At 44.9% G+C, this 12,038-nt stretch overlaps 1 protein-coding gene across 1 annotated transcript in view; it reads left to right on the top strand.

Moving 5' to 3' along the window:
* The first annotated feature begins 308 nt into the window (after nucleotides 1-308).
* The window catches only part of LOC135912650 (uncharacterized), a 150,139-nt gene continuing 138,409 nt past the window's right edge, over nucleotides 309-12,038 (top strand). The window contains exon 1 of the mRNA XM_065445140.1: nucleotides 309-544. Within this exon, the coding sequence (XP_065301212.1) occupies nucleotides 367-544 (178 nt within the window). The 5' untranslated portion in view covers nucleotides 309-366. The remainder of the gene's footprint in view (nucleotides 545-12,038) is intronic.

Raw genomic sequence — 12,038 nt, 5'->3', positions numbered from 1 at the left:
GACAAGGACATAAAACTATTTCCTTATTAAATTGTAAAAGTATCGATTATCTTTTAATTTTATTTATCTGTTTTAAGTTCTTTTATCTGGATGTTCATAACAGCTTTCTTCTCATTTTCACGTTTACTTTTTCTAGAACGCACGTTCTAATATCGAAGTGTGATTTTGGGTATAATGTTAATAAAACACTTGTAAAATCACTCTACAATAGAGACCAGTGGTAAGATCACCTGGTTCTTGGCTTATTTCTCGTAAGTGGGTACGAGGCATTGCAGAAAAACAAGAACGAGAGTCTGGCCTGGCTTTGCTTGACGCAAAGGAAGAAAACAAAGAAGCGGCGCTAGTACTGTGGTTCGTGGATACGCAATGTGTGTGGTACTTTCCGTCTTGTTATGTTTGCTCGGAACTTGGTACGCCGCGAAGCAGATCGGTTTCTCATTACCGAGCATCGGCTTCGATGGAGGATACACGCCTCGGATATATTATTCTCACGACGAAGACGACCACGTCACCAGCATCGGACTGCTTAACAGGAGCATCATGAGTAAGCTGGATTTCGTGCCTGTGCATGACACTATATCATGGGCTCGCGTATACATACTAGTATTTGTATGGTCCCACTCAGGATTTGCCCCACAATACGCATCTAACCTACAGACTTCTAGTAAAACATGGAACGTTTTATTTAGTCAGAAGTTGGTGGCTTTCGGGCAGGAAATTGGGCAGTTTTAAAGTCAGATTAAAGTGATTCTAACACGCAGATGGGTTTTTCGCTCCGTACGCAGAACTCGTTGGGTACGCGATGACAGGGGACACACGCGTGTTTTGACAAGGGTGGGCGTCCTATTCGGGAACTGATTACAGGTCAATTGTGACGCGAAGGCATCAGCAATTATATTAGCGGTAATAGGCTTACGCAGCACATCAGAGGAAGCAATATTTTCTTGTGAAGCTGAGGGTACGTTTAAAAGCTGTTCACGTGAACGATATTTAGGTATTCCCTTTAATAACGGAGCGTGCTCTTCGTGCTGTTCTTGCGCGGACATGATCGCCTAAGTTACACAGGCTTTAGTGCACCTTGTGTTTCCATCTCCACACGTGTGCAACCTGAATAGGTGTATCTACCGGGGGAGGGGCGCTCCCCCCTCTTCGAAGTGGGTGTGGGAAGGTGGGGGGGGGGGGCAAAGTATGCCGCCGCCAATTTTCGAAAACCGGAAATACGGTGCCTGGAGTCCCGACCTGGATCTCTCGAGTCACCAGAAAGCTGCTACAAGCCCCATATCCATGTTTCTTGGACTCGTACCAACCAGCACCCCGAGTGGTCGCGGCGAGAAGCTAGCGTGTTTTCAATGGAACGGGCGGGTTTTTGCTTAATAATTAGAAGTACAAAGAGATTATTGAAAAAGGCAGGTGACATATGGGTGTTAGAAGAGAAGCGACACGAGACAGCTGTATATGGATTATACTGTGCAGAACTAGAATTTTGTTCTCAGAGGAGTTAAAGGGTTAGCAATGGCAGCCTACGGAAATAAGAAAATTTCTACTCGACTTTCGAGACAGGAACGGTCTCTGTGATAAAATTACGGTTCTTATCGTAATAGAGGCAATGGCGTAAGTAGTTCGGAGACTCAGCGTTCGATTAAGGCCTATCTTGACTCTCTACACATTGCGTTACAGTATTTTCAAATGCGATTTTTGAAACTTCGAACACAGTCGCGCAAATTCACGTGGCATCTTGATAAAACCGAGCCTATCACTTACGAACGCGGTTAAAGCTGGCTGACTGGTTTAATCGCGCGCCCCTGTGATTCCGCGTCTTCCTAGAAGCAGTTCAATACCGTGCTGCGTGCTACTCTCTTTAGGCCACGTAAGACTTAGTTCCACAGTTTTCCACGAAATTGTAGAAGTACATAGCTCCAGATCTCGTTTTTGTTTTTTAGTGGTGCTCTTGAAGTATTTTGTATTTTTCTTTCCTAAAACGTAGCATTGTGTTGCTAATTTCTTAAGTCATCGCTTTTATAATCAGATGTTATTCTCTGGACAGCATAACTACAAGCACACCAATGTTCTTGTGTTGCAAAAAGGAAAAAAAAACATACGTGACTTGTAGCATAGAACGCACCTAAAACGCAAAGCTTTGGCACGTCCATGAAAACCAACATATAGAGATCTAATCCTACTTACAGAGGCTTCTGTAATTGCGGCAGAGAAATGAAGTAACAAAACTCGTTTTTTTTTTAGTAAGGGCCCGTCCACAGTACCGGCACGGCAATTCGCCGCACGCCGTTTGCCGTGCCACCGTTCGGCGGTGGTTTTGCTCGCGAACGGAGACGAGAAGAGAAGATGGGACCGGAATCCGTTTGTGCGGCAACCATACAGCCAAGCGGTCAATCAGCGACCGAGGAATGGTCACTCTGGCAACGCCGGCAGCCTCACCGCTGCGGATACAATATTCGGCGGCGCCGGTATTGTCCGGTTCACTTCAAAGCTAAAGCTGGCGGCGCTTCGGAATGAATCACCGACACTCTCGAGCCACCACATTTTCTTACCGTTGTTGTCACTCTTCGAAATCATTATGCGCAACGAAAATGCGCTAATATCAGCGGCGCCATCGGCTGCGATGCGGGCACAGTCGAGCCGGTCGCCTGCCGTCGGCAGCCGTGCACTGCAGCTGAGCGCTCGAAAAGTATCGGAGCTCTCGTTCTTGTTTATAACGTTTGACAGTGGATATAGTTTTTCATAAAATGTGCAACTAGCGCATCACTTTACCTGGCGGAAATCACTTTGCTTGGAGCAGAAGCCCACGTTCGCGTCGCCAGTGCCGGATGCGCGCATCTTCGCGGTCGTCGACTGGCCTGTCGGTCGAGCGGCGGATAGCTGACGTCTGCTTTGGACACGCGTCGCGCGGCAGACGTTCTGCGGCGCTGGGGGTTGGTTTGCGGTTACGGCATGCTTGCCGCTAGCGTGGACGAGCCTTGAGAGAGGGGCTAGCAACGTGCAGAAATGACAAATTAGTGCGATGCATTACTTTATCCACAGGACTCACTGGAGTTCAAAGAAGGATCGCTGTGCTATGGGTAAAAAAAAATTATTTCATCTTATCGCTTAAGTTCAATTTGTTTGTACAACAACTGCATCAAAATCAGGAGCAGCAAAACTTGCATTGGTTAAGAAACTGTAGGCAAGAATAACCTTCGTACAGAATGCTACGCTTCAAACAAAAGGGGAGTGCGTAAGGATAACCAAAACTAAAAATAGACATTATCGACACCGAAACTGTCAAAAACGCCAATAACTGGCTGAAATGATGCGGAATTGAAAACATTGAGAATTGGCTTGCTCACAGCATTGAGAATACGTTTGAGGCTTGCGTCAAATCCGCTAACTACAGTTTGCACACGCCGTCTCCTTAAGGTATATTAGCAGGCTGTAATAAGCAAAATCAGACAATGACCAGCTTCGCATCTGTGCCAATATTGCTATGATAGCATATACGCTACTCCTTTATAGCCGTCTTAGCCGAAGGGAAGTTTTGTTGCTGCTAGACTTTACATGGGATGTAAAGCCAATTTAGTTTTCAGCACTTCGAAGCGATCTCGACACCTCAGGTAGGACGGTGTGGGAGCCACAGCTTTCTAGAGCCGCGCGCGCACTTGCAGACAGGCACCCAGGTGCGGATATCCCTAAGCTGGCAGTGAACACTGGGCTGTGTTTCGTGGTTGCTCTCATGACTAATGAGCTTGGCAGTGAGATGCATAAAATTAAGTATACCACCTGGAACAAAATGGCTATTAGTACTGCGTTCGTCTTAGTGGCACGTCCAAGACTTTCGGCTGTCCTCGATGCGCACATAGGATACTCTGCCCAAGTAGCGGTTGGCATTACGAAATATTGACCACCTCAGCAAGCTGGCAGTAATATCGTGGGTGACGTCTTAACAAGTACCTTTTACATAACGCAACAAAGTTGCAGAGAGGCGTTTACAGGTTCTTGTTCTTTAACTTGGGTTACTCTGTGTATACTATCACGCTGGATGTGCAAGTGGAAGCGTGCGAGGCTGAGTCGCTGTATGAGTTCACTCATGAAACCGGCAAAGATTTGGGGAGATATGATAGAATTATGTGTCATGGGCAAATGAAGGGCAGGGGACCATTTATCCGCTGGAGAATCATGCTGTCTTGCCCTGAATGCCCGTCCCGAACCTTCATTCTTTCTGAAGATTCACCCATAGAACGAATGCATAATAAAAAATACGGACAAATACTTTTTGATCCCCCCTCCTATTTCCGTGGGATCGTAGTCATCAAAATGGGCCACGTTAACCGAATTTAGGAGGTTTCTGAACGGCAAGAACGCAGAAGCTTGCAGATGGCCTTAGGAAAATGCCTTTCTTGAGCAGCTTGGTACGGGGGTCGTGCTATGGTTTCGACGTCTATCGAAAATTCTCCCAAAATATGAACAGAGGACAACAAAAATTTAGATGATGCATAAGCTTCGCCTTTAGAAGTGGAACGTGATGACATTCAAGGACATCTTACTGCTTTTCATGATTCCTGGCAACTGCAACTTATGTAACCGTAACGTTTGCCGGAAAACGCTAGCAGCGCACGCTATGCACACAGGCAAGCTTTCTGGTTAGAACGCGGCTCCTTGCGTGGGTCGATCTCCTGTTGTTGTTTCGAACTTCTTATATTTCAGTTAGAAAAGAACTAACGGAAAAGATTTGTGCCGTTGGTGCTTTTTTTCTTAAATTGAAGCACAGACCAATACAGACTCAACCAATGAGTACAGACTCAACCAATGAAGTACAAGAAATTGTCATTAATAACAAATGATTGTCAGGGACGGCCCTGTCAGAACATTTTAGCGAATATTATGCATCAGCAACAATCAGCCATGCTCCTCCCACAGACATGTCATACAGACTGGAACGAAATGTTCGGGAAACGGCATTTTTTCCACCCACAAATTCTTCCGAAGTATATAACACCTTCATTGCATTAAAAAACAGTAAAGCCACTGATATCGATAATATCCAGATAACACGCGTAAAATATGTGATCGACATTATCTGCCCGTTCTTGGTCCATATCTTCAACCTAGCGATTGCTTCAGGGACGTTTCCTGCTAAAATGAAACGAGCCAAGGTATCTGTTATATTCAAAGGCGGGGAAAGAAACAACATCGGACACTACCGACCAATATCTATTTTACCTATATTTTCCAAGGGCCTTGAAAAGATAATTTTATGTCGACTACATAGTTTTTTTTTGAAGCACGAAATTATGTCTGAATGCCAGCACGGTTTCACAAAGGGTAAATCGACTGAGTCTGCACTCCTGGTACAAAAAGAAATAATTCTCAAAAACATTGAAGCGGGAAAGTTAACTCTTGGAATCTTCATTGATTACACCAAAGCATTTGATTCACTTTATCATGGCACACTTTTAAGAAAACTAGAAGAATATGGCGTACGAGGTGTCGTTCACTCACTTTTGCAGTCATATCTCTCCGATCGACAGCAGTGCGTAGATATAGATGGTTCTACGTCATCATTTCGCCACTTACTGAGTGGCGTACCCCAGGGAAGCATTTTGGGTGCTTTTTTATTTAATGTATATGTAAATGACTTACCTTCTATTGATACGTGTACAGATTTTGTTCTATACGCAGACGACACTAGCCTCTTCGTTTCTGCTGATAACGAGTCAGACTTATTTTTACACGCTAATAATGTTCTGTCCAAAGTGTTAGAATGGTCATTATGTAACAGCCTACAAACCAATGTAAAAAAATCAAAGGCCGTTGTTTTTTCTGCAAAGAACAGATCTGTGTCATGCATCGATTTAAACATAGGTTCCCACTCGCTTGAAGTAGTACAGGAACACAAAATTTTGGGTGTTGTATTTTCTAGTCACATGATGTGGAACTCGCACATAAACCTTGTTGCAAAGAAATTGTCTGCTGCTTTATCTGTGTTATTTAGATGCCGTCATATGTTCCCACCTCGTGTAATGTTCCAGCTTTATCATTCCCTTTTTCGGTCGCATATAAACTATTGCACCTTAGTATGGGCTACGACTACACAACGTAACATTAACAGGCTGTCGCTGCTCGAAAAGAAAGCTATTCGTTGTATTCACAATGTTCACTATTTGCACCCTACAAAACCATTATTTCAAGAAAGCAGAATAATTAACGTCAAAAATCTTCACGCATACCGTCTTCTACACCAATTACAATTTGCAGATAACAAAACCATACAATTCCTAAAAAGTGTGTCAGCCCTCGTAGAACGACCCAGCACCCGTGTAACACGAGGATCGGAAAAATGGATGATAAGGCACCATCGAACAAACTACTTTATGCAAACCCTGATATACAACGTACCCGCACAATTAAATCAACTGCAGAAATGTGTAAATGGAGATACGGTTCTATCACGCAGGCTATTTCGCGATATCTTTGTCTTTGATAAATTTCACCTGACTGTTTAAAATTTGCAAATTAGTTGGTTTTCATACCTAATCACAATGTATGCATCACATGTATATTCATTTCATTTCTTTTGAGTTGCACGTGCAGATTCTTTACTGTTGTTTAACATTCTTTTAATTATTGCTTTTAATAAATGTTCATTTTTAAAGTGTAACAGTATATATTTCCGTGGCGCTAACATTAACCACCCGAATTTCAATGCGCTGTTAATGATTATGTATGTATAAAGATCTACGCATGCCCAGTGAAGTGGATATGTACCACGTGTTGTACTACTGCAGCTACTTACGAAAGCTTATTTTTTGCACTGCGGATGTGTGCGATGCTGATGTTGCCTGGTGGTGGCCCCCTGGCCTCGTCAAGCTGTATGTTTACAGCTTTCTTGCCAGGGTGGCCTTTAACACTGTACCTTGTACATGTTGTAAATAAACTTGACTTGACTTGACTACTTAGTGACGTGGGTTTTCCTGCCATGTGATGTCACGCTGAACGCCGGGTTTCTCGCTTCATGGGGCTAATAATGCTTTCACATTAAGAAATTGCCTGTAGAAGGAGTTCAGCTGAAACCCAATAGTGTGAAATAAGACGAAAGGGTCGGCGAGTATTCAAGAGAGGTTCAGTAGTCGAGGCAGACTTCAACACATTAAATACAATGCACTCTACGGTGCCATTCTTCGACGGGTGGTACAGATTATATTGCAATGAGGATGCGAACAAATTTTCTCATATGCGGACTGTCACCTTCCTCGAACTGCAAACATTTCTTAATGATGTCCTTTACACCGGTGCAGCTCTTGAATACATGTAGTGTGAAGAGTAGGGCGCGAGGCATTTAATCATGCGGGCAGCCTTTCTGGTGTTCGATATTTGTTAGTCTACATTGCAGCTATGTTATAAAGGTATTAAAAGCAATATGGGAGACACTATCGAGAACAGAGAAATCTCACTATTATTACTGCACAATAATCCTAAATAGTGGTCTTCCTTCACGCAAGCGGGTAACCATGAAAGGACAGTACTTTGACAACTGATCGAAAGTCGCATAATCGAAAGTACTGCATAAGTCATACACAAAGGCGTACCAGGTCCGGTGGCTAGTAAATGTGACGTAAAAGTGTGAGCAGCTTGGGCCATGGCATGCTAACTGACGACGGCGCAGAGACAGTTTGTACAATTCTGGCATCATGCTTTTGCCTAAAGATGCAAAACCAACTCGCTCATGTGTCAAACTTAATACTTAAGCACGTTTTTTCTGGATTTGCAGCTTCTGCGGTTGTCCGTGAGTGCGGACAGCAAAATTACCAGCGAAATAATTGGGGGCACCTTAACGAACTCGATAGGTCGTAATAAAAACCGTCCACGACGGCTTCTCTCGTAGCGGCTGTGTGACGTTTGGTCACTGAGAATGTGTTTCGACTGAAGAAAAGCTGCCGCGGAGTGCTTCTGACGATAACCCTATCCCGTTGACCCCGTAGCACAAAAAAAGAAAGAAACGTGGCTGCATTTTGGGAACCCTTTGAAAAGCCCAGAATCAAGCTTGGGCTGGGTTTGCCTCGTCGCGACAAAACCACTAAACGCTCTTAGGATGATTAGTCATTCCTTGCCGATGATCAGCTACTCTTCATGAGGAACACTGATAGCGCCGGCTGGAGAAGCTTTTTGGTGAAGTTTAGTGCGGTGTGATAGCTTTGAATGATTTTATTTTTGTTACGTTGACATCATCACTACGTTGCCGCGAGAAGCATGAAAAGTTTAATGTGAATACGCCACGTGGTGGCGCCCACGCGAACTAAACCCTGATGTCGAGCAAAGCTGGATAAGTGATAGTGGGGTCTGGCCTCTTCGCCAGCTGCACGCGGAGGCCAGGCCACACTGGTTCTTCAGGACACTCATCACCGGTATGCATATAGGACACAGCGCCCAATAGATTCCAGCTGGTAAACTTTCCCACCTCAGCCCACCGGCAGTGGCCTTTCAAGACTTATGGCATTGATCAAAAATAACGTACAGCGCAAAAGACAAGGACAGCGATAGACGACATTGTGATAGACATGATAGACGTGTCTGTCGTCTATGGCTGTCCTTGTCTTTTGCGCTGTACGTTATTTTTAATCATGAATTACCAACTAGCCCAAGCAACCACCCTAGCTATGGCATTGAGTGGTGCTAGTTCGCTTTTTGCTGCCTAGGGCTCTTCATCACGCCAGCGTTGTGACATCGTGTGCTCGTGGTCAAAGAGTGAGATATCCATATATTTACCTGTGCGCTCGTAACACGAATGTCGTCTGGCCTGTCATCACCCCCCCCCCCACACACACACACACATACACACAAACCTTAGAAAGCGGGCACTGCACACTGGAAAATTCACCAAAACATTAGCTGATGGCCAGCTTTCTTTCAGAATCATTCCCACATAAGTACGATTTGTTCATTGCGTATGCATTGCTGTGGTGGCTAAGATTGTCTTTCGGGCCTCGCTGCCACGTGCTGCAGAAGAAGACGCTCAGGCGGTCGCACTCTGCAGTTAAGAGTGCGGTACTTCGCGGTGCGAGCCACCTGCGGGACGCGCCTTGCAAACGAGCAGTCCTGAACAAGCTTTACCCACCATCCTTTGCGTCATCTAGTGTTGGCTGTGGACACCTAGCCATCGCTGAAAGTACAAAATCAGATTTGCGTTCATAATGTACCTGCATCTAATCCGTGTTGCCATTTTAGCGATTTCGTTTTAATTCAGTGACATTTCTATCTGTTCATGACAAAGTTTTCTGTTTAGTAATCGGCGACACTTTCAGTGACTTTAATGAACAAATGGTGAAATTTTACTGACTTATAAGATTGAAAAGTTCCTCCAAAACTGGCCTTCTAGAACGCAGTTTATTATTTCAAAGCCACATGTAAGCGGCCGAAACTTGATGTAGGATGCATGGGCTCCGTTACTGCAAAACAACAGTTGGCTTCACATTGGTAGCGTTCACAGTGTCACTGTGCTTTACATAAGGGCGGTCATCATAGCACTCACATTGGGCTGCTAAAATTGATTCTTTATTATTTACAAAACCTACTTGAATGCGTGTAAACGCTGCTGGTTCAGTGGTGTCATATATACATTTCATTGGCGGACGCGCTCATGCGTCCAAATCACCAAAGCAAAATGGGATGAGTTTTATGTTCAGATTTAGAACACAGCAGGTGAACAAAACATATCGGCTGCACAAAAAATGCCTACATATCGGAATGGCTCAGCTCGTGTACGCGTGCCTGAACTAATCGCTTCCGTTTCTCACGGCTTTTGGACCAATCAGCATTTGACGGCGGCGATCAGGTAGACTAACGGCAAAAATGTGGTCTCTAACCTGTACAAATCGTGGGTAATTGTCATCGCCTTGCTAACAATATGCCACCAAACGCGTTCCGCAGAGTTTAGTCATACTACCACGAACGTCCAGAACAAAAGTTTAGGGATACTGCAGACTAAGCGCACTTTCAATCTAGGAAAACTTCGTTACTTGTGTGCGTTTGAATCGGGCCGTATCTTTAACATTCATATTTGAACATAACAGAAAATTTAAGCTGTCATTATTCCTTACGTAAATAATAGAGTTTGACGAATATTGAGCTTTTAGAATATTGAAAAGGCAAACCCAGAGGCACATTTCTTCAACAGGAATCTCTATTTCGGTATAGTTAGGTAACACGCTTGTGCTGAATACACAGGCGGCTATCACGAGTAATGGGGATCATTTTAAGCACAAGATCACTGAAACTGTCGTCAAACGTCAATTGTCAAAAGAACAGCACGAATAGCCGTTCAACACCCTTTAGAGTCTGGTCGCTAACAAGCTTTCCAAGAATGAGAGGCTGCTGTAAGGCGAGCTTTCCAAAAGCTCAAAATGAGCAGTTGTTGAAAATATATGTGAAGATATGGTAATGGAAAAGAAAAAAACTTAATGGAGTATTTGTGCGCCGTAGAGGAAGTACAGGTTCTGTTACAAGGAAATAATCACTGGTTTGACGTAAAGGATCAAAAATTTTACACGTCCAGCCCGCAAGAAAGGCTGAGTGCCAAACCAGAAGAAAAATAACTGGCTTTCGTGTAATGAAAGTGAAGAAGGGTAGTGCAGTGCAGCGACGGTAGTGGTAGTGCAACGCGCGCGTTGCACTACCAATCTGCCTTTTTCATGCGCGACGGTGCATGCGCCTTACCCTAGCGGATTATTCGCAAAACGTATGGAAGGGTCGCGGGCGTGGGCGCACGCCGGAAGTCCCCCGAAAAAAAAAAAAAGCGCTCAGACGCGCGCTGCTGCACTCTTGCCGTGTAGCGCTTTGAGACGGTTGAAACTCTACTGGTTGCTCGAGGTCGGTATGGTGCCAAAAACGTGCGTAGCGTAAGGCTGCAACTCCAATTTGAAAGAGAAAGCGACCAGGGCATCGTACGAGTTGTCCGGACTGCGCCGTAAGCCAGGTAGTTGCGCGCGCCTTTCATTATTGGCTAGCAAATTTAACGAAAGTGCGTTACCATTTGGGCGACATTTAAGTACATCACGTTGCTGACGAAGCCTTCTTGCAGCGTCGGCCCTCACTTGCTGGTAGTGGCAGCGCGTGCTTGACTGCACGTACTCCTAAGGCGTGGCTACACTGGGTCGATATGCGACCGACAAGACGCTCACTTCAACGATTGACCGACTATTGTGCGTCACTGAAACGATTTTACCACAGAAGGTCGACAACATTGCAACCGACGAGCGCGAGTTGTGCTGCGACAGGCTTTCTTGTCGACGGCACCGGCAAAATTAGCGTGCCGACCATCGTTCGACCGAACTACGCTTGATCAGCCGTCGATAGCACGATAGCGACAGCGTCTTCACTTGCATATATAATTAATCGTCCTGAAAGTGAATCAAACACGCCTATCAAGTTGAAATGCACAATCTTCAACCCTCTCAAGCCGTTTCCATAAAGTTTGAGTCAATGTCGATCCTGTTCAGCGAAGGTTAACCAGGTACCGTCGAGTTCGCGCACCCGCTACCAGCGGACCTGAATTGAAATGTAAGCAGTTAGGTCGAACGAAACTGCTTTATAGTTCAGTTCTTGCCTTAGCGATTAGAAATCAACTACACTTCACTTAGCATGGCGCGTACACAATAAGCGTTAGGCGGCAACCCAGCGCTGTGCCAACATCTGTACGTCACCGTACCTGTAGGCTGTTGGTCGCATTCGCTACGTACATGGGTGGGTCTATACGTGTTGCTTTGCCGACACATTTTTCAATCTCAGAGATGCGCTGTTTCCCTTTGCGTCGAGCGGCAAACAAGAGACTGTGCATTCGATATACAGCAGCATAAGCAACCGCTTCCCTCAGTTATACCAAGGCCGTATGGCATCCGCGCATTCTCGTGATAGAACGATACTGCCTACGAATGAGCACTTATGTGAGCACAGTTTCTCTAATAATCGTCTATGGCGCGGTAAAACTGTAAATATGATGGAGTTAAAGAAAAGGGAGAATGAGAAATCAATTAAGAGCCCGTACTATGGTG

Source organism: Dermacentor albipictus, chromosome 1, assembly GCF_038994185.2.
Source record: "Dermacentor albipictus isolate Rhodes 1998 colony chromosome 1, USDA_Dalb.pri_finalv2, whole genome shotgun sequence".
Taxonomy (NCBI): Eukaryota; Metazoa; Arthropoda; class Arachnida; order Ixodida; family Ixodidae; genus Dermacentor; species Dermacentor albipictus.
Note: the sequence above shows the minus strand (reverse complement) of the source record. Positions and strands in the feature narration are given on the sequence as shown.